Genomic DNA, 27,771 nt, shown 5'->3' with positions numbered 1-27,771 from the left:
CCTGCTACCTGCTTGCTAGCCTGAGGTCCGACGGTCTGCCTTACAACTCCTGTCAGTCTGTCTAAGGACCAGCTTGCCCGCTCACCTGGGAGCGCACATCAGCTACCTGCCTGCTTGCTAGTCTGAGGTCCGACGGTCTGCCTTTCTACTCCTGTCAGTCTGTCTATGGACCAGCTTGCCCGCTCACCTGGGAGCGCTCCTCCGCTACCTGCCTGCTTGCCTGCCCGGAGGCTCCGCCGTCACGTGCTGTGACCACCAGCTATTCCAGAGACTCTTGCCCGCTCACCTGGGAGCGCTTCTCCGCTACCTGCCTGCTTGCCTGCCCGGAGGCTCCGCCGTCACGTGCTGTGACCACCAGCTATTCCAGAGACTCTTGTCCGCTCACCTGGGAGTGCTTCTCCGCTACCTGCCTGCTTGCCTACCTGGAGGCTTCGCCGTCACGTGCTGTGACCACCTGCTATTCCAGAGACTCTCGCTTGCTCACCTGGGAGCACACATCCTCCATCTGCCTTGCTAGCCTACCTGGAGGTTCAGCCATCACAGGTCGTACCTACCCTTTACCTAGAGACTGCCCCAGTTACTTGCCGTGACCTCCAGACCGTTCACCCAGAGACTGCCCCGGTCACTTGCCGTGACCTCCAGCCCGTTCACCCAGAGACTGCCCCGGTCACTTGCCGTGACCTCCAGCCCGTTCACCCAGAGTCTGCCCCGGTCACTTGCCGTGACCTCCAGCCCGTTCTTCCAGAGACTGTCCCGGTCACTTGCCGTGACCTCCTGCCCGTACACCCAGAGACTGTCCCGGTCACCTGCTGTGACTGCCTGCCTGGTCGCCACCCGCTCCCTTACAAGGACCGCCCCCTTGTATAGTAGCTCAGAGGTTCCGCCTCCCAGACCCGTTACACCCAATATTTTTTCAGAGGTAGATGCAGAAAAAAATATATTCAGTTTGCAACCTGATGGAGGTCAGTATAGATGGACTAATACAACAAGTCCCACACACAGCTAGAAGCCCAATATTTTTTCAGAGGTAGATGCAGAAAAAAATATATTCAGTTTGCAACCTGATGGAGGTCTGTATAGATGGATTAATAGAACAAGTCCCACACACAGCTAGAAGCCCAATATTTTTTCAGAGGTAGATGTAGAAAAAAATATATTCAGTTTGCAACCTGATGGAGGTCTGTATAGATGGATTAATAGAACAAGTCCCACACACAGCTAGAAGCCCAATATTTTTTCAGAGGTAGATGCAGAAAAAAATATATTCAGTTTGCAACCTGATGGAGGTCAGTATAGATGGACTAATACAACAAGTCCCACACACAGCTAGAAGCCCAATATTTTTTCAGAGGTAGATGCAGAAAAAAATATATTCAGTTTGCAACCTGATGGAGGTCTGTATAGATGGATTAATAGAACAAGTCCCACACACAGCTAGAAGCCCAATATTTTTTCAGAGGTAGATGCAGAAAAAAATATATTCAGTTTGCAACCTGATGGAGGTCAGTATAGATGGACTAATACAACAAGTCCCACACACAGCTAGAAGCCCAATATTTTTTCAGAGCTAGATGCAGAAAAAAATTATATTCAATTTGCAACCTGATGGAGGTCAGTATAGATGGACTAATAGAATGATGCTATGCCCAAAAGATTTTACTTCACTAGGAGCAGTTAAAAAATTGGTATTCTATACACAGGTGGTATATCTTGCAACACAGGTAGGCTACTCCACTGACTAACACACTCTGCAATAGGCCAAAAAGGATTAGCTTTGCTAGATTCAGCCAAATGCTGTGAAAAAAAGTTGCACAGCACTGGCACAGACCTGCCTGGCAAAAACTGATAGGAACTGATGTAACCTAGTCCTGAAAAGGACTCCAATTACAATTAGTCTTTACTCCCACAATCTATCTATTTAAGAGCACAGACCTGCCTGATAAAAGTCGTAGGAAATGCTGTAACCTAGTCCTTAAAAGGACTGCAATCACAACTATTCCCTACTCCCAAGCTATCTGTAGATTTGTGCGAAAATTGGCTTGAAATTAACAAGGTATAGCGCACACAGCAACAGCGGTGCCGTCTAACACGCAGCTGCAGCAGTGAGAAAATGGTGGCGACGGGGAAAATGGTTTGGTCTTATAGGGCAAGGACATGTGACATACACTGCCAATGACACATGCCCTTGCTTGTGTGAAAAAAAGCACTTCGCTCCGTGTGTGCGCTGCTTATAGGCTGACAGATTGCACCTCCCCACTGTAAATGCGGGAAAGAGAAAAAAAAAATGGAGATCTTCATTGTTCCTGCAGAGATCCATCCCCTGCCCCTCCCCCCACCCCGCTGTACACTCAAACTGCGTATTAACATTAATTTTCATCATTACTGAGAAAAAATCCAGTTATGATTTTGGTGCACGAACAGTTATCGAACATAACCTCGAACAGCCGAATTTTTCTCAAATTGTTCGTGTTCGCTGAACGGCTCGAACACCGCCCAAAACAGCTCGAATTTGAGATTGGCGAACAGTTCGAGTAGAACAACGCTCATCTCTAATCAAGACACCCTCAATAAAGGAGTGGTTCTGCAGGTGGGGACCACAGACCACATCTCAGTACCAATGCTTTCTGGCTGATGTTTTGGTCACTTTTGAATGTTGGTTGTGCTCTCACACTTGTGGTAGCATGAGACGGACTCTACAACCCACACAAGTTGCTCAGTTAGTGCAGCTCATCCAGGATGGCACATCAATGCAAGCTGTGGCAAGAAGGTTTGCTGTGTCTGTCAGCGTAGTGTCCAGAGGCTGGAGGCGCTACCAGGAGACAGTCCAGTACACCAGGAGACGTGGAGGGGGCCGTAGGAGGGCAACAACTCAGCAGCAGGAATGTTACCTCCGCCTTTGTGCAATGAGGAAAAGGAGGAGCACTGCCAGAGCCCTGTAAAATGACCTCAAGCAGGCCACAAATGTGCATGTGTCTGCACAAACGGTTAGAAACTGACTCCATGAGGGTGGTATGAGGGCCCGACGTCCACAGATGGGGGTTGTGCTCACAGCCCAACACTGTGCAGGATGCTTGGCATTTGCCACAGAACACCAGGATTGGCAAAGTCGCCACTGGAGCCCTGTGCTCTTCACAGATGAAAGCAGGTTCACACTGAGCACATGTGACAGACGTGACAGAGTCTGACGATGCCGTGGAGAACGATCTGCTGCCTGCAACATCCTTCAGCATGACCGGTTTGGCAGTGGGACAGTAATGGTGTGGGGTGGCATTTCCATGTGCTCGCCAAAGGTAGCCTGACTGCCATTAGGTACCGGGATGAGATCCTCAGACCCCTTGTGAGACCATATGCTGGTGCGGTTGGCCCTGGGTTCATCCTAATGCAGGACAATGCCAGACCTCATGTGGCTGGAGTGTGTTAGCAGTTCCTGCAAGATGAAGGCATTGAAGCTATGGACTGGCCCGCCCATTCCCCAGACCAGAATCCAATTGAGCACATCTGGGACATCATGTCTCGCTCCATCCACCAACGCACCACAGACTGTCCAGGAGTTGGCAGATGCTTTAGTCCAGGTCTGGGAGGAGATCCCACAGGAGACCATCCACAACCTCATCAGGAGCATGCCCAGGCGTTGTAGGGAGGTCATACAGGCACGTTGGGGCCACACACAATACTCAGCCTCATCAGGAGCATGCCCAGGCGTTGTAGGGAGGTCATACAGGCACATGGAGGCCACACACAATACTCAGCCTCATCAGGAGCATGCCCAGGCGTTGTAGGGAGGTCATACAGGCACGTGGAGGCCACACACAATACTGAGCCTCATTTTGACTTGTTTTAAGGACATTACATCAAAGTTGGATCAGCCTGTAGTGTGTTTTTCCACTTTAATTTTGGGGGTGACTCCAAATCCAGGCCTCCATTGGTTAATAAATGTGATTTCCATTGATGATTTTTGTGTGATTTTGTTGTCAGCACCTTCAGCTTTGTACAGAACAAAGTATTCAATGAGAATATTTCATTCATTCAGATCTAGGATGTGTTATTGGAGTGTTCCCTTTATTTTTTTGAGCAGTGTATATACTGGGGATAATACACTGGATATACTGGATCTGTATAGATAAGAATACTGCACTGGTAGATTACCCATATATAATGAGGAATGATAACCTTCATACACAGGATCCGTACACACAGCATGATTAGTATATAACAGATTACCCCTACAGCATTATCAGTATCTCACCAGGTGACATACCAGTGACCAGACTCCATACATTTGAAGGGGGCTAAAACAGCCCACAGCAGGATGAGTATACCTTGTGCTGACACTGTGTGTAGCATCTCCTCTTACATACCATCCCCCCGACCCCCTCTCACCAGTCTCTAGTAAATGTGTCTGTCCAGCTCCACTATAGAGAGCATTGTAATGGCAGACACTGTATGTGTCCATGATCTGTCCTGTACTATTACACTGTGATGGCCATCGCTCGGCTTTCCTAGAAGGTAGCAGTGTACAATCAGTATATAGATGACAGCAGTGTATAATCCGTGTATAGATGACAGCAGTGTGTAATCCGTGATGAGTAATATTTGCTATATCAGCCATGTCTGCAAGGAGGTCACACAGGAGCAGCATCCGAGGCAAGTTGCAGCAGTCACATGAGGACAATGGCGGCTACATGAATTTCTGAGGTAATATTGATCAGATATATGGTGTAGGAGCTGATACTACACTAATACATGGTGTCTGAGGTGAATGTGGTCATATCATCCATAATGAGAGGTGATAATAACCCCCAGTATTATGCTAATACCCGAAATGTGAAATGTATAATATCAGCTGATAGCCTCAGTATTATACTCTCCTGATACTGCTCCTGTCCATCCTCCATCTCATCCACAGAGAGAAAGAGATATCACACAAAGAGAGAAGAAAGAATTACCTCCCTCTCCCCTGTCAGCCCCACCCTCCTTACAATAAGCCCACAGGCCAATAAGCCCCACGCGTACTGTGATCCTTCCTCCTAGAGCAGAATCACTCCTTTAAAATCTAGACAGCTCTACAAACAAAGCTGCTGGCATTAAAGGTCCACCCCTCCCAAAGTCATGCCCCCTCTGCTTAAGGCTCAGAGGGTTCCTCTGCCTTCTTTAGATGTTTTTTGCAAAGTCTAATCTGGCCTTTGTATTTTTAAGTCTGATTAATGGTTTCCACTTTGTGGTGAACCCTCTGATTTGCTCTCATGAAGTTTTCTCTTTTATGGTGGACATAAACGCTGAAAAACCTACTTCCTGGAAAGTGTTCTTCACTTAGGTTGATATTGTGAAGGGGCTTTTCTTCACCATGGAAAGGATTCTGCGATCATCTACCACTGTTTTCTTCCGTGGACGTGTAATGCAGGTGCCGGAATGCAACGCACAGAGACACAAGGCAAGAACAGTCAGAGATGTTTGTAAACAGTTTTATACAACAGGTATACTGAAACAAGGGATTAGCAACAAGGGTAATGAACAGTGGTTTGAAATATCAGCAAAATACGAAATTTCTCAAAGTAAGGCGCAGTCTCTTAAAATAAGGCGCAGTCTCTTAAAGTAAGGCACAGTCTCTTAAAGTAAAGCTCAGTCTCTTAAGTAGGGTGATGCCCTCAATCATGGGAGACACCACACAAGTTCTTTAACTGTGCATTTGGCCCTAGCGGGGGTCACCGGTTATTCCCGCTAGGCCGTGAGTCTCTTCCGGATAAATTCAATTAGATCACGTTGTGCTACTTTAGCCCTAACCGTTCCCCTCCCAACCTGAGTACATAAACCCAATTGTCCCCGGTACCGTGGGTGAACAGTGGAAGTGATGGCCCTACTCACGTATGCAGCTGCTCTGCTTCCGCTGGCGTGACTTTCCTGGGGCAACCGTCTCTCAACTCCTCTCTGCTTGGCCGTTGGAGGCAGTCTCTCGAGCCTTGGGTAGGGGGGTCCAGGCCTCGTCTGTCGGCGGGCAACGTCAGGTTCCGCGAACTCACTCAGCACCGCGATCATGTTCCTAGTATCCTCAGCAGGCACAGCACTTGGGTCACAACTGTGAGGGATCCGGAGCTCTTTTACCGGTGACCGGCTGGAGCACCTCTCAGACCTCTGGATTTGGCCTGTCACGCGGGGTTTCTCAAGACGCAGGGAGCACGTCTGCTCCTTTCTGCTGCTTGGTGCCAAAGACCCCTCACGTTTGGCGCGCTGGCCTCTTATCTCCTGGAACTCCTTCCTGGAAGTCACCTGATCGGGTCCAGCGTCTGAACCTGTTCTCCCTGCAACTTCCCTTGCATATTTTGGTTCCGCTTAACTGTATCTGGCCAGTAGATGGCAGTCTCGCTCCATCCTTGAAACGTTATGTTGAAGTCCTTTTACAAGCTTTCTTGCCTGTTCTACAGACGTCAATGCCTTTTTGTGTTCCCAAACTCACCAGTACACTTTTTTTTCATAATGTACCAAATTGTTGAATTGGCCAGCTCCAGACCATTTACCTGCTTAATTGATAGTAGATTAATGAGGGAAGAGCACATATAGCCAATGAAGGAGGTTTTAAGATAATTGTCCAGTTACTTTTGGTCTCTTGAAAAAGTCAGATCCACACTAAAAAGCTGTAATTGCTAAACCTTTACTTCATATAGGATGTGAATACCCTCAAATTAAGGCCATGGCCCCACTATCAGTATTTGGTCAGTAATCGGTCAGTATTTTCTCTCGGGAGTGGGAGCCAAAACCAGGTGAGGAACAATCAGAGAAAAAGTATAATAGAAACAAGTCACCAATTCTGCTTTGATCACCCACTCCTGGTTTTGGCTCCCACTCCTGGGAAAAAATACTGACCAAATACTGATAGTGGGGCTGTGGCCTTAAGCTGAGACTCAACACTTTAAGCCCAGATTGATTATATAATTGTATCTTGAATATGTTTTGGTAAACAGCTATAATAATGCCATAACTTGCATGCATTGCTCAGGTGTTATTTTGTCACATTCTTCCACACAAACCCTCTTCAAAACCTAAAGATCCCGTGGGCTCCTTTTATGAACTCTGAGCTTTAGTTCTTTCCATAAATGTTCTCTTCAGTTCATGTCAGGTAATCGGCTAAGTTATTCTAGCAGCTTTATTTTTTTTTAATCTGAAACCTAATGAGAGTTTCTTAGGTTGTGTGTTTGGAATCACTGTCTTGTCGAAATGTAAACCCTCATTTTATCTTCATCATCTTGGTAGATGGCAGCAGGTTTTTATCAAGAATGTCTAGGTACATTTGTCCATTCATCCTTCCCTCAATTACATGAAGTTTGCCAGTGCCATACGTTGAAAAACAGCCCCACACCATGATGTTCCCACCTCCAAACTTCACTTTTGATATGGTGGAGTGATATGCAGTGCCTTTCGATCTCCAAACATGGTGTGTATTATGGCATCCAAAGAGTTCTATTTTGGTCTCATCTAACAAGACTATTGTTATGAACTGGAACCATTGTGCCATGGCCTGAGGAGAACCTGGAGGAGGGTAACTAGGTGCCACACCAAGCCTGGCCTCGGATGCACGGCAGCTAATGATGCCATGATCCAAGGATGCGGAACCATGTGTACACCATGACTGACCTCGGATGCACAGCAGCTGACCCCAAATCGACAGGAGGCTAGATCGGCCAGGAATGCGTGGACTGGCAAGTACAGGCAAGCACGGCAGGTATAGTGACTGGGACAACTGACAAACAGGCAGGCAGGTGCTGGCAGGCACGGCTGATATACTGGCAGCCAGGCACGGCTGGTATACAGGCAGGAAGGTGCTGTGGGCACAGCTGGTATACAAGCAGGCAGGTGCTGGCAGTCACAGCTGGTATACAGGCAGGCAAGTGCGGACAGGCACGAATGATACACTGGCTGGCACAGCAGGCATGGATATCAGGACAGGACTGGCCATCTGGCAATTCTGGCAAATGCTAGAGGGGTTGGTGTCAGCTGTGGGCCTCTCCTTCTTCCCAGGGAAGGGCAAACCTTCCCCCTGATGCCCCAATTGTTCTATAAAGATTCTACACTGTGCAGGGATTTAATTCAGTGGTGATCTGACCTCTGATTCTTCCTAGCCGCATTCAGTAAATAAAGGAGGAAGGAGGGCATGACGCCATTGCTGCCAGTCAGCTTAAAGGGGTCTAAATTGAAGACTCTCCTCTCTTTCTTGCTTTTGGACACATCCAGACATGCAGAGAAAGTGAGAGCTGGGTCTGGTTTCTCACCTTCTTTGGATGCAAGTTACGTCCAAAGGAAGGGAGGAAGAAGCTGCTGAATTGCTACAGGGATCACCTGGAACGTCATCGGCACCGGAGGTGAGTAAAAGTGTTATATTTTTTACTGGGAGGAATAGAGCAATAGTGATTTAGAAGGGATTGTCCAAGTAGTGGACAACCCCTTTAATTTTACATTTATCATCAATCAGTAAGCAACAAAAAGGGGCTAATACAGTCATGATGGCGGTTTAGGGAGTTAGGGCAGCTGACATGTTCCCTTTAATGGTATATTTTGGTGCAGTCAATGAAGCTAATAATGATTTTCATCCTAAATTACTATTTTTTTTTATAATTGAATAGCATTTCTAGTATACTTTAATTAAAAAACCCCTTATTATTGCCTCTCTAATCTAACTGCTTTAGATATTTTTTTTTATCTATTTCCTCTTTGATGATGTTTTGTTTGAAAATCCCCATTGCATGCTGGGATACTCAAACGAGTTGTCATCAGGAGGCAGAGGCTGCAGTCAGTTCACAGCCTCTGCACCCTGAAACGAAGTGTCATTTAGGGGGTGGACATATCATTGATGTAACCTGTAGTGCCGCACAGTAGCCTAAGAGGTCTGGGGGCCCATTTCCACCTCCAAAACAGGTGGAATTGTGCATTATGATGAGCTATTGGACTGCAAAGGGCCCATATACTGCTCTTGCACAGGGGCCCTTTTCTGTTTGTGTCTGCCAATGGCATCATCAGTGACATACATTTCAGGGGCTGGGCTAGTCCCTGCTCTACTGAGCATGTGTCATTTGTCAATTCCGATGTATGCTCAGTGGGACTTCCCTTGTCACTATGCAATATTTTTCTCAGAGCACAGTGACAGTGCACAACCTTGCCAGCTCTAATGAGAAGTGATGTGCCGGAAAGAGAGAGCACTGTAATAGCGCATTGTAAGCAGGAAACTGGGAGAGTAGAGACCAGCCCTGCCCCTGATAGTGAAGTCACTTTTGTGGGTGGGCCTGGTCCCTGTTTGCTGCAATCTTACCTTGACTGACAGCCAGCTGTGCATCAGTGTGCAGCCGACTGTCAGTCATAGTGCCAGGGCATGCTTACATCTGCTGCTCTCACTGCAGTGTGCAGTGACTGTAATTATTCTGGACACGCCTGTATGACTGAAAGCCAGTGGCTCCTGGGAGAGATAAAATGTATTTTGTCCCAGGTGCCACACTTTTTAGTACAGCGGCAGGGCACCTTCATAATGCAATTAACCTGCAAATTAACCCTTCATCTGCAAGTAAATAGTTATCTGACCTGACAGGTTCCCTTTAAATTTCACATCGTGTTATTCTGGCTCCACAGCAGTTTGCATTCTGTAAATGTGATATATATCTCGAGCGATCCACAAAAATAGACGAACATATATCACATTCACTTCATAGCAAATTGGCCTGTGTGCTCTCAAATGCCAGGGCTGAATTTAAGTCCCAGTCCAACCCTGGTATACCTGTCCTGTATACAGGACAGGTGTACAGTAAAACCTTGTCTTATGACGAGTTTAATTAGTTTTGTGACCGAGCTCTTAACTCAATTTACTCATATCAAATTAAATTTCCCTATTAAAATGAATTGAAATGCTATTAATCTGTTCGAGTCCTCCAAAAAAACACCCCAATTTTTTTTGTTAGGCATTTTTAATTAACAAAAATTAACTTTATTAATAACAAATACAGTAATGTACAGTATGAAAAACTATTAAGTGTAATAAAAATAAATAAAAATAAGTACAGTTTAACTTCACTTAATCATCTTCACATATAAATATAGCAAATTTTGAATCCTAAAGCCAACACTCCAGAGTCAGAGAGTGCACATAATAGTGTACCTTGCTGCACATGTGAAATAACATACACTACAAAAAAATAACCATTATCCTATGTACAACAGCCCCATGTCATATGCATGCCGGAAGGAGTGCTAAAGATAGAGTCTAGCCCAGGAAAATGATTCACAAGAAAAGGTCAAAAGCGCAGCAGCAAAGACAGAGATGCTTACACGGCAGGATAATCACGTCGCTCATAACTCAGATCTCGGATCGCATCATATAACAATAAATCAACTGAGCGGTGGCTCGCATCTCAGAAAATTCATAAGTAGATGCACTCGTTTATCAAGATATCACGTATCACTGTACTGAGATACGAGCACTGGGGACCTAAGAACTAGCAACCATTTTTGGAAACAGAATAACAACGTTGCACAGGCACCTCCATGTAGGTGGAGGTGCCTTAAATAGTGTCTCCCAGCCATTGGCTGAGAACATTTTAGGATGACACACGTGCCCCTTTAAGAAAGGAGTGTGCTCGCTCTAAGCACAGTGCCTAAGGATCTGTGTATCCCGGGCAACAGTCAATGAGGAAGGAAGAGGGAGCGCGGGACGGGAGCCATGGTGGTAAGTAAGTTGGCTTCCCTGCTGGGGGAGTGGGCCAGCGTGCAGGGATACTGGTACTACAGAACCCCCCCTTTATGCCCCCCTCTTTTTCAAACTTGCAAGGAATCTCTCCAGAAGGTCTCCTCAGGACCAAACCCATTCCAATCCACAAGAAAAAAAGTTTTTCCTCTTACCCTCTTGGTGACCGGAATGTTCTCTACCTTGAAAACGTCTTCAGTGCTGACTGGAGCAGGAGTGGTACCAAAATCTTTGAAAAAAGGACTGAGAACCACAGGCTTAAGGAGAGACACATGAAAAGAATTGGGGATCTGAAAAGAGGCCGGGTGTCTGAGCTTGTAGGCTACTGGGTAAATCTGTTTTAGCACCTCGAACGAACTGATGAAGTTTATAGAAGGGTACCTTTTCATGTATTCAGAGCAATTCAATAAGGTGGACTTGGTGTACTCCCAGTTTTTAGAAAAACCCTTGACAAGAGATTTGGCAGCAGGAATATCGGAGGTAGTGGAAACAGGGAACAGAATATTATGATGTTGACCATAGACCACAAAAAAATGAGATTTGGCAGAGGATTCACTCACAAGGTTGTTGTATGAGAATTCGTCCCCAGGCAAGAGTTTAGCCTAGTCATTGTGGTGGGCATTGATGAAGTGCTGCAGGAAGTTGGTCAGGATCTGATTGACCTGCACTACTTGATCATTGGATTGAGGAAGCAAGAGGTAAACTGGATGCCTCTATCTGAGACAATATGGAGTGGTAGACCATGGAGACAGAAAATATGTAGAATAAACTTCTCTGCTAGCACTGGAGCAGATGGGAGGCCAGGCAGAGTAGTGAAATGAGCCATCTTGGAAAAGCGATCCACAACCACCCAGATGACTGTACAACCAGCCGATACTGGAAGGTCAGTGATGAAATCCATTGCAATATGCTGCCCGGGAGCAGATAGTATGGGCAAGGGAAGGAGTCGACCGGCTGGAAGCTGCTATAGAGTCTTGAAATTGGCACAAGAGGGACAGGCAGAGACGAAATCCGCAATATCCTTGCACAGGGTCGGCCCCAAATAATGTCGGGAAATGAGGAGAGCCGTTTTCTTCTGTCTGGCACGGCCAGCCAACTTAGATGAGTGACCGCACAGTAGGACCCGCTTCCTATCTGCTTCAGCAATGTAAGTCTTTCTGGCAGGAAGCCGAGACAAATCCAACGGAGCGACCCTAATAATTTTGGAGGGCTCAATGATGTGTTGTGATTTCTCCTCCTGGTTGGAAGAAGGGGAAGATCTAGAGAGATATAGAGAGTGCGTCTGCCTTGACGTACTTATCAGCCAGCCAGAAATGGAGAGTAAAGATGAAGCACAAGAAGAATAGAGACCACCTGGCTTGTCGTGGATTAAGTCACTGTGCGAACTGCCGAAAGGCTAGATTCTTGTGATAACCATCGGGTGAAATGCTCCTTCAAGCAAGAATCACCACTCCTCCAGAGACATTTTATTGCTAACAGTTCGCTTGATAGCTTATTGAGCTGTTGCCTTCTGGGGCTGAGAAGATTTTGGAAAGAAGCAGACGGTGAGACAGACCTGGCAGCACATAAAGATTAATCTTCTGTGAGTGTAGCATTGCTACTCGAAGTTCCATAGGCTTGGTCATGAACAGGATTCAGAAAGAGGTTTTCCATCCACCAAAGAAAGCACCAACGGATTCTGAAGACGTTGGATCAGGATTTGATACCACTCCACAATGGCCTGTTGAATGAGATTACCTGCAGATCCGGATTCCAGGTAGGCTGACTCGACAAAACGGATGCCGCCACAAGACACGGACACATACACTGACAGAGTCTGTGATGGAGAGGAACTATTCTCGCCCAGGGTGACCTCTCCAACAGACCGCAGGCTATGGAGTTTCCAGGTTTCTCTGGGCAGGAACGGATTACATGCTCAGGACTACCACAATAAAAGCACCTTCCTTCAACACAACGGACCTCCTGACGATGTTTGGTCAACTTACATGGACTCTGGAGGTGGTGCCGGAGCTGATGCTTGCTGCATGACCAGTCTTAGAAAGGTAGGAGCCAGGCATACAGGTCTTCTCTCTCAGGTCACCTCTTTGGAACGCTCCTGATACCTGTTGTCTATCCATGTTGCCAGAAACACCAGGTTATCCAGTGAGGTGGGTATATTGCGACCGGCCAACCTGTCCTTGATTCGCTCAGAAAGTGGCTACCAGAGCCTCATTATGACAGGAGAGTTCAGACAACAGGGTGCGAAAACGCACATCCTACTGGCCCACTGTGAGATTTCCGTAGTGCAGTCTGAGGAGAGAAGATGCTGCTGAGGAAGCACGGCCGGGTTCATCGAAGACCTTATGGAAGGGTTCTAGAAAGGGCTGAAGGTTCGACATAAGAGGATCCCCTCTCTCCCATAGGGGGTTCAGCCACTCCAATGAGATGGAACATGATGAAGGCCACTTTGGCCCTATCTGAAATGAACTGATGAATCAAGAATTCGAAGTGTAGCGTGCACTGATTAATGAACCCGTGACATTGACTAAGTCTGACCATAGATGCACTGCAGCTGATGGCACCGCGATCCGAGGAGAGTAGAACCAGGTGCTACACCAGGACTGACCTGAAAGGAACTCATGAGCCAAGAGTTCGAAGTGTAGCATGCACTGATTAATGAATCCCTGACATAGAGCAAGTTCACTGCCATAACGTGGAGGAGCTGACAGACAGGGTCAGGAGCTGGGTACATAGCTGGCACACTGATGTCACATCTGAAGTTGTTGCAGCTTGGGTAGGTGCGAATGCGGACAGAGTTATCAGCGTATCTAGTCGGCTGTTTACTGTACGCAGGTAGAATCGGACTTTATTCTATTGATCTTTCTGGCGGGAGACCTCCTGGTACAGGTCAGAGATGGAGGAAGCCTGAGAGCCAGCAAACCCCACGGCCTGTGCAAACTGTTAGGATGGGTGGTGGAACCACTGTGCCATGGCCGGAGGAGAGCCTGGAGGGGCGTGACTAGGTGCCACACCAAGTCTGACCTCAAATGCACGGCAGCTGATGATACCATGATCCAAGGGGAGGCGGAAACAAGTGCTACAACAGGACTGACCTTGGATGCACGGCAGCTGACTCCGAAGGGACAGGAGGCTCTAACTGCCAGGAATGGGTAGACTTGGCAAGCATGGCAGGTATAGTGACTGATATGGCTGACACACAAGCAGGCAGGTGCTGGTGGGCACAGCTGATATTTTTATTATTATTTATTATTATAGCGCCATTTATTCCATGATATACTGTTAATATCATAAACAGGACATTCTGACCCATATTATATAATCAATTATTTAATTCCTGAGAGTACCCACAAAAGCAATTTTAATATTAATTACCATCAGGCAAACAATAATTCATAAACTCATAATTTTATGAAGTATAATCAGCAAAATTTTATTAGTGAAATAATTATTACACAAAATTATACCACCTACAGATAAATTCCCATAAAAAACCCTTTAAAACACTATTAAAACACACAGAAATAGGGCAAGCTGTTCATAGAGATGGTGTACATGATATATAGAGTAAAAACTAATCATACATAAATATCACATATGGGGCTCATATAGTTAAATACTTGATTCTTATATGATACCAAAGAGGTATATAATCAATAGTAAAGTGCAGATGCAGTTGTAAATAAACAATATATATATGGAGTATCGAGTAAGTATATCACAGCGGCATAGATAGCAGTAATCAATTTCAGATGTTCAGAGACTACAACCCCTGACAAAAATTATGGAATCACCGAGCTCGGAGGATGTTCATTCAGTTGTTTAATGTTGTTGAAAAAAAGCAGATCACAGACATGGCAAAAAAACAAAGTCATTTCAAATGGTAGCTTTAGGGCTTTAAGAAACACTAAAAGAAATCAAGATTAAAAATGTGGTACTCAATAAGGGTAATTTTTTTCAGACCAAGCAGAGGGAAAAATTATGGAATCACTCAATTCTGAGGAAAAAATTATGGAATCACCCTGTAAATTTTCATTTCCAAAACTAACACCTGCATCAAATTAGATCTGCTCGTTAGTCTGCATCTAAAAAGGAGTGATCACACCTTGGAGAGCTGTTGCACCAAGTGGACTGACATGAATCATGGCTTCAACATGAGAGATGTCAATTGAAACAAAGGAGAGGATTATCAAACTCTTAAGAGAAGGTAAATCATCACACAATGTTGCAAAAGATGTTGGTTGTTCACAGTCAGCTGTGTCTAAAATCTAGACCAAATATAAACAACATGGGAAGGTTGTTAAAGGCAAACATACTGGTAGACCAAGGAAGACATCAAAGTGTCAAGACAGTAAAATTAAAGCAATATGTCTCCAAAACAGGAAATGCACGACAAAACAAACGAGGAACAAATGGGAGGAAACTGTAGTCAATGTCTATGACCTAACTGTAAGAAACCGCCTAAAGGAAATGGGATTTACATACAGAAAAGCTAAACATAAGCCATCATTAACACCTAAACAGATAAAAACAAGGTTACAATGGGCTAAGGAAAAGCAATCGTGGACTGTGGATGACTGGATGAAAGTCATATTCAGTGATGAATCGGGAACCTGAAATTGGGCAAGGTGATGATGCTGGAACTTTTGTTTGGTGCCGTTCCAATGAGATTTTTAAAGATGACTGCGTGAAGAGAACATGCATATTTCCAGTCATTGATGATATGGGGCTGCATGTCAGGTAAAGGGACTAGGGAGATGGCTGTCATTACATCTTCAATAAATGCCCAAGCTTACATTGATATTTTGGACAGTTTTCTTATCCCATCAATTGAAAGGATGTTTGGGGATGATGACATCATTTTTCAAGATGATAATGCATCCTGCCATAGAGCAAAACTGTGAAAACATTCCTTGAAAGAAGACACATAAGGTCAATGTCATGGCCTGCAAATAGTCCAGATCTCAATCCAATTGAAAATCTTTGGTGGAAGTTGAAGAAAATGGTCCATGTCAAGGCTCCAACCTGCAAAGCTGATCTGGCAACAGCAATCAGAGAAAGTTGGAGCCAGACTGATGAAGAGTACTGTTTGTCACTCATTAAGTCCATGCCTCAGAGACTGCAAGCAGTTATTGAAGCCAGAGGTGGTGCAAAAAAATACTAGTGATGTATTGGAGTGTTCTTTTGTGTGTTTGTTTTTCATGATTCCATAATTTTTTCCTCAGAATTGAGTGATTCCATAATTTTTCCCTCTGCTTGGTCTGAAAAAAATTACCCTTATTGAGTACCACATTTTTTATTTTGATTTCTTTGTGTTTCTTAAAGCACTATAGTTGCCATTTGAAATGACTTTAGTTTTGTGCCATGTCTGTGATCTGCTTTTTTTCAACAACATTAAATAACTGAATGAACATCCTCCAAGCCCGGTGATTCCATAATTTTTGCCAGGGGTTGTAGTCTCTGAACATCTGAAATTGATTACTGCTATCTATGACGCTGTGATATACTTACTCGATACTCCATATATGCCAAGTCCGATTATACCTCCTAACAATACATATCTGGTGTCAGGTAAGTATATCACAGCAACATAAATAACAATAGTCAATAAATTGATTTTTCAAATATTCAAAAACTATACAATAATATAAATATTCTATATCATTAGACCCATATGCCAAATCCAATTGTACATCCCATGCAGATTTTATATATCATGATTATGATTATACACACCATATGCCATTGCAAAATTATAGCAGCTCGCTTAATATTAACAGCTCGTATACTGGCAGGCAGGTTGTGGGGGGCACTGCTGGAATATAGGCAGGCAGGTGCTGGTGGGCACTGCTGGAATACAGGCAGGCAGGTGCTGGTGGGCACTGCTGGAATACAGGCAGGCAGGTGCTGGTGGGCACTGCTGGAATACAGGCAGGCAGGTGCTGGCGGGCACTGCTGGAATACAGGCAGGCAGGTGCTGGTGGGCACTGCTGGAATACAGGCTGGCAGGTGCTGGTGGGCACTGCTGGAATACAGGCAGTTTGGTGCTGGCGGGCACTGCTGGAATACAGGCAGGCAGGTGCTGGTGGGCACTGCTGGAATACAGGCAGGCAGGTGCTGGTGGGCACTGCTGGAATACAGGCAGACTGGCGCTGGAAAGCACGGGTGGTCCTCAGACAGGCAAGTGTGGACATGCACGGTTGATACACAGGCAGGCAGTTGAGTTGGAAGATATAACTGTAACACAGGCATCACAGGTGTGGATATACAGGACAGGTATACTGAGAAACAAGCACTGGGGACCTGAGAACTAGCAAGCATGTTCGGAAAGAGAGTGATAACATTGCACAGGCACCTACCTGCAGGTCGAGGTGACTTAAATAGTGTCTCCCAGCCATTGGAATTTTTGGATAATTCTTTCCACTCCTCTGTCTGAAATCTAGTGGTGGCCAGTTTATGGTGAAATTATGTTCTTTCAACTACCGGATTATTGCCACAACAGTACTCACTGGAACCTTCAGTAGTTTAGAAATTGTTCTGTAATCAATGCCATCAGTATATTTTGCAACAATGAGGTTGCAAAGGTCTTGAGACAGGTCACTGGTTTTACCCTTCATGAGATGTTTCTTGTGTGGCATTCTGGTGAGAATTTCACGTCAATTACATCTTTAGAAATATAGCTACTTAGAAAATTGATGAAGTGTTCAATACTTATTTCACTTGCTGTATAACAATGAGAAATATTGACTGTACATTGAATATAGCTTTTTATTGCTTTTTGGAATAAAGACATTACTAACTGCATATATTTTTTAATTCTAGTATACTGTATTTTTCGAACTATAAAACACACCTAACCATAAGACACATCCAAGGCTTAGACAGACGAAAAAGGAAAAACATTTTTTTCTAATTAAACGTTCCTTGATGGTGTAAACTGGAGGGATGTGTGATGACTCAGCGTCACAGGAAAATATGGCCACTAGTGTGGGGAGCATTGAACTATTCTTAATTATGCCAGACTATTCCTTTGTTCAGTAAGTCAAGGGACATTAGCCATTGTTTCATACAAGACTATCTGGCTCCCCTTTTTGTATCCCAATTTGTAGACTGTCTGCTCATTATGGATTGCATCAGCCTCCTGCAGTGTACTAGTCTGCAAAATCTGGAGGATAATTGGGCAGTCTAATTGAATAATCGAACAATGATAGAACAGCCTATCTACCCTTAATCCTGTGTGACAATGCCCTGAAATGGGAGTTGAGGGTTATAAAAAGATGACTGCTCCTATCACCGGTGTGATTCCACGGGACTTCAGCATGGGGATCATAGCTCCAGCTGGTGTATTAAAGAACGGCTCCACTGCCCAACAATGAGCCCACTAATGCATTTGGAGGTTGGGACAATATGGTCACATGGCCACATACCTTGCTGTTCTCGGTCAGCCTTCTAAGCTAGCCGCTACCTCCTCTCTGTGGTTGCCCGCCAAAAGCAGGGCGCTGTTAGTTGGGGTAGTTGGCCCTGGATGCCCCAAAGACGCAGAGGTTCTAATCCTCGACAAGCCAGCGAAAGGGTGAGACTCCGTGACAGTGACAATCTTGTGTCCTTGCAGGGAATGTAATATATGCTGTTAACTGTTGGTGACCCAATAAAGTCTTCCCAGAGTGTGCTACCCTCACCCTATGGTGTTTGAGTAGTGTTCTGACCACGGAGAAAGAGTAAGAGTGTTCAGTGGGATCCGACCCAGGCCGTGTGTTCTTTCTAAAGAGAGCCAGGCCAGTGGACAAGAGCACCCACTGACCATCATGTCTACACAGGATGAAAATTACAAATTTGAATACACTAGTGTAGAATAGCGATGTACTAAATCTTTTGTTAGTCTTTCTCTGAACCATGTGTTTTATTTACATATAAATTCACAGCACGAACATTATTGAGAAAAAAAGAAGAAAAAATTGTGTGGATCTACAAGTGTGGCATTTGAATTATTCCTGAATTGAACCTGAAAAGAACAGAAGGGAACTGGATACCCAGGCAAAGTAAACAATGTTTCTATTTGTGTTCACTCTCCCCCTATAGTATTTCACTTTCTACTAACCCCCTTAATCTCTACACCTAGAAAGGAACTCTTCATTTCTCCCTCCATTCTCCCCATTCATCTCACCTCCTCCTTGGAACTATTCCTCAATATTCACTCCTGTGTCTCCAAACACAGACAGCCACCTCATGCCCTCTCCTGCTCCCACTTTCCCTGCTCCTTCTGTCTGCTGGAGATATCTCTGCAAATCCTGGTCCTCCTCACCACATCCCCACAGTCACTTCCACCTCCTATCTTCGATCTTCCACAAACTCTCGCAACCTTTCTAACCATATAACCATCCGCCCAGCCACCGCCTCCCCAGCCCCACTAACATGAGCTCTATGGAACGCTCGCTCCATATGCAACAAACTTTCCTACATCCATGATCTTTCCATTACTAATAAACTCCTTCCTCGGCGTCACCGAAACCTGGATAACCCCCTCTGACACGGCCTCCCCAGCAGCACTTTCGTATGGTGGATTTCATCTTTCTCACACCCCTCGCTCCAATGGCAAGGATAGTGGAGGAGTAGGTTTTCTCCTGTCAGGCAACTGCTCCTTCACCCATTTCCCACTGCCACCCTCCATTACTCTCCCATCCGTTGAAGTGCACTGTGTGCGCATCTACTCCCCCTCCAACCTCCAATTGGCCGTCATTTACCACCCCCCAGGACCAGCCACTATCTTCTTTGACCACTTCACCACCTGGCTGCTTCATTTTCTTTCCGCAGACATCCCCACTATCATCATGGGTGACTTCGACATCCCCATTGACACATCCCACCCATCTGTCTCCAAGCTGCTATCCCTCACTTCCTCCTTCAGTCTAGCTCAATGGTCTTCAGCCCCCACTCACAAAGATGACCACACACTGGACCGCATCTTCACCCGCCTCTGTTCCCTATCCAACCTCTCCGCTCACCTCTCCCTCTTTCTGACCACAACCTACTCACATTCTCTTCCCTCTGCTCTTCAGGTTCCTGAGTCTACTTCCGGAAGTGGCCGAGCGAGTCGTCCTACCACACACCACAACAGCTGCAGCTCTCAATTCAGTCGCCCCCCTCACACATACAACAGCTCATCCACTCCATCGGCAACCTTGTCACACCAACCTGACTAAAGAATTGCGAAGGGCCTCCAGGGTTGCGGAGCAGAAATGGAAAAGGTCCCACTCCCAATGAGCACTTCATCGCATTCAAACAGTCCCTCACTACCTTCAAGTTCACACTTACTGCAGCAAAACAAACATGCTTCTCATCTCTCATATCCTCCGTCACACAACCCTGAACAGCTATTCAAAACTTTCAATTCTCTCCTGTCCCCCAGCGCCTCCTCCCTCTCCTCTCATCTCAGCTGAAGACTTTGCCTTATTCTTCAAGCAGAAGATTGATAACATCAGACAAAGCTTTTGCCTAAAGTCCCCACAGCCCCTCCTCACACCTACTCAACCATCCTCCTCCAAAACCAGCTTCTCCACCATTACAGACGATCAACTCTCCTCTTTACTCTCCAAATCACACCTCACAACCTGCGAACTTGACCCAATCTCGTTCCACTTCATCCCCAACCTCACCATAGTCTTCATCCCAACCCTAACTCACCTTTTCAACCTGTCACTAACAACTGGTGTCTTCCCCTCACACTTCAAACATGCCTTGATCACACCCATCCTCAAAAAGCCCTCCCTTGACCCATCCTCTCTGACTAGCTACCGCCTCATATCACTTCTTCCTTACGCCTCAAAAATACTGGAACAACACGTCCATTCTCAACTGTCCTCCACCTCTCCTCCTGCTCCCTCTTTGACCGCCTCCAATCTGACTTCCCACCTCGCCACTCCACTGAAACTGCCCTGACTAAAGTCACCAACGACCTACTAACTGCCAAATCCAAGCAAAACTACTCTGTCCTCCTCCTCCTGGACCTGTCATCTGCCTTTGACACAGTGGACCATTCCCTCTTACTACAGACTCTCTCTTCTCTTGGCATCAAAGACTTGGCCCTATCTTGGATCTCCTCATACTTAACAGACAGGACATTCAGTGTCTCTCACTCACACACCACCTCCTCATCTCGCCCCCTAACTGTCGGTGTTCCGCAAGGTTCAGTCCTAGGACCTCTGCTCTTTTCCATCTACACCTTCGGCTTGGGACAGCTCATAGAGTCCCAATGATTTCAGTATCACCTCTATGCTGATGACACACAGATCTACCCTCTCTTGACCCGATATCTCCTCCCTACTAGTGTTGAGTGAATTTGTTTGACATTTCAAATTCAGGTTCGTGCTCGAGGTTCCGGCTTGTTTGTGCCAAAAAATCGGCTCCACTCATGAACATCCCTGATTTTCCATGCTGTCATGCAGATGTTATTTGCGTGACAGCATGGGAAATCAGGGATGTTCATGGGCGGAGCCGATTTTTTGGCGCGAACAGGCCGTAACCACGAACGCGAATTTGAAATGCCAAACAAATTTGCTCAACACTACTCCCTACTAACCAAAATCCCACAATGTCTGTCCGCTATCTCATCCTTCTTCTCTGACAGATTTCTAAAACCTAACATGGATAAAACTGAATTCATCATCTTTCCACCGTCTCACTCAACCTCCCCAACTGACCTATCTATCAAAGTCAATGGCTGCCCACTCTCCCCAGTCCCGCAAGCCCTCTGCCTCCGGGTAACCCTGGACTCTAACCTCTCCTTTAAACAACATATCCAGGCCCTTTCTAATCCCTGCCGACTCCAACACAAAAACATCTCCTGGACCCGCACATTCCTCAACCACGAATCTGCAAAAACACTAGTGCACGTCCTCATCATCTCCCGCCTCAACTACTGCAACCTCTTGCTCTGTGGCCTCCCTTCTACCACTCTCGCTCCCCTCCAATCTATCCTAAACTATGCTGCCTGAGTAATCCACCTGTCCCCCCGCTATTCCCCGGCCTCTCCTCTCTGTCAATCCCTTCACTGGCTCCCCATTGCCCAGACACTCAAGTTCAAAACCCTAACCATGGCATATAAAGCCATCCACAACGTGTCTCCTCCATATATCTGTGACCTAGTCTCCAGGTACTTACCTACACGCAACCTCCAATCTTCACAAGATCTCCTTCTCTACTCCCCTCTTATCTCCTGTACCAGCCGCCGACTTGTATTGTTCAAAATTTATTGTAATTGTTTGTGCTATGTATATCCCTTTCACATGTAAAGCGCCATGGAATGAATGGCGCTATAATAATAAATAATAATAATAGTGGCACTCACTGGTCCTGTAAAATCCAATGTATTTATTTAACACAACATTAAAACTGGCTGCTGAGAGGGGCAAAGCACATGGAAAGGATGACGCCCATTTTGCGCTAGCCTGCGCTTCAACGGGTTCTGGAAATTAAATGTTTCCCAAGGACCCGTTGAAGCGCAGACTAGCACAAAATGGCAGTCATCCTTTCCATGTGCTCTGTTCCTCTCCGCAGACAGTTTTAATATTTTGTTAAATAAAGACATTGGATTTTACAGGACCGGTGAGTGCCACTTTTTTTCACATTTATGTACTTATTTATGTGAGCAACCGGTACCATCAGGCTTGATTGCTGAAGTCCAGTATTTGAATGGATATAAGAACACCAAGGTAGTTGGTGCAAGCAATTTTTTCCTCTTCCAGTATGAACATTAATGAACAGTTTACAGTGCACATATAGACACACAACACTTCTGCGTGGACAGTGCACACACTCAGCTCTGCTACATATACAGATTTATACATACACACACACAGCTGTTCTACATGCGCACATTTCCATACACAGCTCATATTTAAGGGTGCTGTACATGGGTTTATGACATGCTGATGACATGAATTTTTGAAACCACAAGTGATCCTACACTTCCCAAAAAGGTTACTTCTAAAAAGCCCGCTGATGAACCTTGAACAGGAATGGGGAAACATGTTGGGGTAACATTACAATGGTAGCTATATGGGGTTTCTATATATATAGTTCTGTGACCAGCTAGGATCTACTACATTTTGAATGGACTCGCTCTTTACAACATGTATAGGTATTTTGTCTGTGACAAAATTGTAGAACTATTACCACCTTATTAGATGCACGGAAAATGTATCAATTTGTTTCATGAACATTTGAATTCTACCTCTGTAAACATAGAAGGAGCTTTATATGTAATATAAGCTATGTGTGAATTTCATGCATGGTCATTTTATTTGTCTGTGACAACACTGTAGCACTATTGGCACCTTATTAGAGGCATGGACACTTATTTAGTCTCATGAATATTTGAATTACCGTATTTTTCGGACTATAAGACGCACGGGACCATAAGACGCACCTAGGTTTTAGAGGAGGAAAATAGAAAAAAAATGTGGTCATGATGCACCTTTATGGGGGAGGGGGTCTGCTGCTGACACTGGTATTGGGATAATGTCCCCCAATTCTGTTAATATCCTCCATCCTGGTATTATGGCCCCTCCTTCCTGGTATACGTGGCCCTCATCCCCATCCTGGTATACATGGCCCTCATCCCCATCCTGGTATACATGGCCCTCACCCCCATCCTGGTATGCATGGCACCCCTTGATCCCCCATCCTGGCATGCATGGCACCCCTTGATCTCCCGTCCTGGCATGCATGGCACCCCTTGATCATCCATCCTTGTATGCATAGAACTCCTTGATCCTGGTATGCATGGCACCCCTCTTCCTGGTATGCATGGCACCCCTTGATTCCCCCAACCTGGTATGCATGGCACCCCTTGTTCCCCCATCCTGGTATGTATGGCACCCCTTGATCCTCCATCCTGGTATGCATGGCACCCCTTGATCTCCCATCCTGGTATGCATGGCACCCCTTGATCCCCCATCCTGGTATGCATGGCACCTCTTGATTCTACCATCCTGGTATGTATGGCACCCCTTGATCCTGGTATGCATGGCACCCCTCTTCGTGGTATGTATGGCACCCCTCCATCCTGGTATGTATGGCACCCCTTGATTCCCCCATCCTGGTATGCATGGCACCCCTTGATCCCCCATCCTGGTATGTATGGCACCCCTTGATCCTGGTATGCTTGGCACCCCTTGAGCCCCCATCACGTTGCCCACAAAAATAAAGAATCATACTCACCTCCTCTCTCCTTCAGTGCTGCTTCCCGCTCTGCTGCCGACACTCACTGTGTGAGCCGCGCATGGCAGGGTTTGCATGGCGTCCCTGCCATGCACCCTCACACAGCGCGCATATTGTAGCCGCAGTGCTACTCTTGCTGCGCTCGGCGGTCAGTGTGCACGCTATTGGGTTGTAGCGAATATTCATGAGCTTTAATAGGGGGCACACAGATCGCTGGCCGCAGCAGGAGCCGCGCTGCGGTTACAGTGTGCGCGCTATTAAGGAGAATGAATATTCCCTGCTCCCCACGCCCATGGGCATGGGGATCAGGGACTATTCATTTTCTTTAGCAGCAGGCACAACGGAGGCTGCAGCAGGCATCTGCTACCTCCTGTGCCCCACTCTTCCCTCGCTCCCGCTCACCCCCAGCCCCCCCCACCAGCCACAGAACATATGTTCGGACTTTAAGACGCACCACCCACTTTCCTCCAAAATTTTAGAGGAAAAAAGTGCGTCCTATAGTCCGAAAAATACGGTATACCTCTGCAGATATTGAAGGAGCCTCTTAATGTAGTATAAGCTATACTGTTGGTTCACGCATTGTGAATATTTATGGATACCTTGGCTGATAACTATCTGCCAAAACTATGTTTGGTTTAATTTTTTCCTCCTGTGAGTGGTTGTAGTACCTAGGATCATCTAGGGATAATTAGGGTGATACGACAGAAAGTGGGGGTGCCACAACTTGCGCTCTTTTAGGGTGTAAACCTCAGTGGCAAGGAAGGGGAAATAATGAGGGATAACAAATAGAGAAAGGATTGAGGCTCCATCCCCACCTCCTCTACCTGCCTTTAACCCCTGATTTAATTTATATGGCCTAGGAATTACATACATTTTTTTCATTTCTATAGTGCCAATTTGTAAAATTGTTCCCGATCAAATTTGTAAAATTTGATCGGGAACATATGTAATAGTTCTTTTTTAATAAAGTATAAATAAAGTATATACATTTTAATGGAGATTTTTCTTTGTGAGACAAATTTACATACACACAGCTCTACTACATATGCACATTTACATACACACAGCTCTGCTACATATGCACATTTACATACATACACAGCTCTGCTACATATAATGTCTGTAAAGTGCTGTGGAATATGTTAGCGTTATATAAAAATAAAGATTATTATTATATGCAAATTTGCATACACAAACACTGTGTACACATTTCCTCATTTTGCAGTTCCTTCCAGGTCATATGAATGATTACATGATCGGAAAGGTCCTTGAGCTAGTCAGGTGGAAGGTTTTTCAGCTGCTCACTCAGGACGTGCAGCCTCTGTACAGGTCCTGGTACCTTCCCCTCCGGCTCTGCACCAATCAGTTAGATACAGGTGGGGCTAGAGGAGAGAGAGCAGTTCTCTCAGTGATCAGGAAGGACACTGTCTCAGCATTCTCCTCTGTCACAGGATGCTGCCTCCAGTTTATAAGACACACTTACTTATTAACAAGATATTTTCATGCTAAAAATATGTCTTATAGGCCAAGAAATATGATACGTTCTAAAATGATTTCCCTTTCTCATTTATTAATACGTCTGTTATATCTCTTTGTACAATGTGTCAATAACACATAGTTTATCTAAGTCTGAGTTATTTTTGATGGTCAACAAAATACAATTTTCCAGTAATTCATTTTTCACACTCTAGGTATGACAATGGCTTCTCTGTGTGGGATTTTTTACTTTTAAAGTGTTGTCCACTACATGGACAACACCTTCTCAATCCTCATGTTTGGTCCTGTTAAAATAAAAGCACTGATACAAACCTCCCATGGAGGCGTCGTTCAAGCGGTGTCAGCACTTGCGTTCCCGGGGCTCATGTGAGGTTGTTACGTCACGTGAGCTCTTCAGCCAATTAGTGCTGGCGTGATTGTCCCCATCTTCAGACAAATTGAACATCAAGTCAGAGAGCAGCCGCAGCCCTGGCTTCCTGTTGATGTTCAATGCATCTGAAGGCGGGGATAGTGAAGCCGTCCCTGATTAGACACAGGACTCATGTGATGTAACAACCTCACATGAGCCCCGGGAATGCGATTGCCGACACCGCTGGAATGGTAAATATGAGTCTTTTTATTTTAACAAGCCAAATATGAGGAATGACAAGGAATTGCCCTAATCGTGGACAACCCCTTTAAGAAAGTACAATTTTCGCTTAAAACATTTCCAACATTCTGAACATGAAAAAGGCTTCTCCCCTGTGTGCCTTCTCTGATGTTTTTTAATAGTTGATTTCCGTGTAAAACATTTCCCACATTAAAAACATGAAAAAGGCTTCTCCCCTGTGTGAACTCTTTGGTGACTAAGAAGAGATGATTTCTTCACAAAATATTTCCCACATTCTGAGCATGAAAAAGGTGTCTCCCCTGTGTGGGTTCTCTGGTGCACAACTAAACCTGCTTTCTGGTTAAAACATTTCCCACATTCTGAACATGAAAAAGGCTTTTCCCCTGTGTGGATTCTCTGGTGCCTATCAAGATGCGATTTCTGGTTAAAATATTTCCCACATTCTGAACATGAAAAAGGCTTCTCCCCTGTGTGGGTTCTCTGGTGCTTAATCAAAGCTGATTTACGGTTAAAATATTTCCCACATTCTGAACATGAAAAAGGCTTCTCCCCTGTGTGGATTCTCTTGTGGCTATAAAGATGTGATTTCCGGTTAAAATATTTCCCACATTCTGAACATGAAAAAGGCTTTTCCCCTGTGTGGATTCTCTTGTGGCTATAAAGATATGATTTCCGGTTAAAATATTTCCCACATTCTGAACAGGAATAAGGCTTCTCCCCTGAGTGAATTCTCTGGTGACCAAGAAGAATTGATTTTGTCACAAAACATTTTCCACATTTTGAACATGAAAAAGGCTTCTCCCCTGTGTGAGCTCTTTGGTGACGAAGAAGACATGATTTATTCCCAAAACATTTCCCACATTCTAAACATGAAAAAGGCTTCTCACCTGTGTGGGTTCTCTGGTGGTTAACAAAAAGTGATTTATAGTTAAAACATTTCCCACATTCTGAACAGGAAAAAGGCTTCTCCCCTGTGTGACTTCTCTGGTGTATAACAAGATTCCATTTCTGGATAAAATATTTCCCACATTCTGAACAGGAAAAAGGCTTCTCCCCTGTGTGACTTCTCTGGTGTATAACAAGATTCCATTTCTGCATAAAATGTTTCCCACATTCTGAACAGGAAAATTGCTTCTCCCCTGTGTGTGTTCTCTGGTGCTTAACCAAATCTGATTTCTGGTTAAAACATTTTCCACATTCTGAACAGCAAAAAGGCTTCTCCCCTGTATGAGTTTTCTGGTGCTTAACCAAATTTGATTTCCGGTTAAAATATTTCTCACATTCTGAACAGGAGTATGGCTTCTCACCTGTGTGACTTCTCTGGTGTATAGCAAGATGTGATTTCTGGTTAAAATATTTCCCACACTTGGAACAAGAAAATCTTTTCTCCACTGTGTGAATTTTTTGATGTTTAAAAAAAGGCTTTTCGAAGTGAAAATTATTTCCAGATTCTGAATGTGAAAATGGCTTCTTTGCTTTAGGAGCAATTTGTTTTTTAATTCTTATTTTTTTACTTTCATTTTCCTTAGCAGTCGGTAATGAATCAGAAGACTTGACCTGTTTCAAAGCATCAGATGACAGAACTTTGCTGTGAAGAGATGATGGTAAATCTGGAGTAATGGCATTCACTTCAATTGTATCATGTGGGATATCGAGATCATTTGATTTAAAAATTGAAGATGTCAGCTGTCCTTCTGATCTCCTGGTGAAGTCATCTGCCAAGAAGAAAAAC

At 45.1% G+C, this 27,771-nt stretch overlaps 1 protein-coding gene across 3 annotated transcripts in view; it reads right to left on the bottom strand.

The window, feature by feature from the left end:
• LOC141230050 (uncharacterized) overlaps positions 1 to 27,771 on the bottom strand; it is a 349,419-nt gene that overhangs the window by 296,988 nt on the left and 24,660 nt on the right. The window contains exon 7 of one of the 3 annotated variants that reach the window (XM_073667541.1): positions 25,316 to 27,754. The exons of the other annotated variants lie outside the window; for them this stretch is intronic. Coding sequence (XP_073523642.1) covers positions 26,229 to 27,754 — 1,526 coding nt within the window. The 3' untranslated portion in view covers positions 25,316 to 26,228. Of the gene's footprint in view, positions 1 to 25,315; positions 27,755 to 27,771 lie in introns of those variants that run through there. 3 annotated transcript variants of the gene reach the window in all.

The sequence above is a fragment of the Phyllobates terribilis genome, unplaced genomic scaffold (assembly GCF_046119375.1).
Source record: "Phyllobates terribilis strain yellow unplaced genomic scaffold, ASM4611937v1 Scaffold_489__1_contigs__length_1346288, whole genome shotgun sequence".
Taxonomy (NCBI): domain Eukaryota; kingdom Metazoa; phylum Chordata; class Amphibia; order Anura; family Dendrobatidae; genus Phyllobates; species Phyllobates terribilis.
The sequence above is the reverse complement of the archived record's forward strand: the minus strand, read 5'-3'. Positions and strand labels throughout refer to the sequence as shown.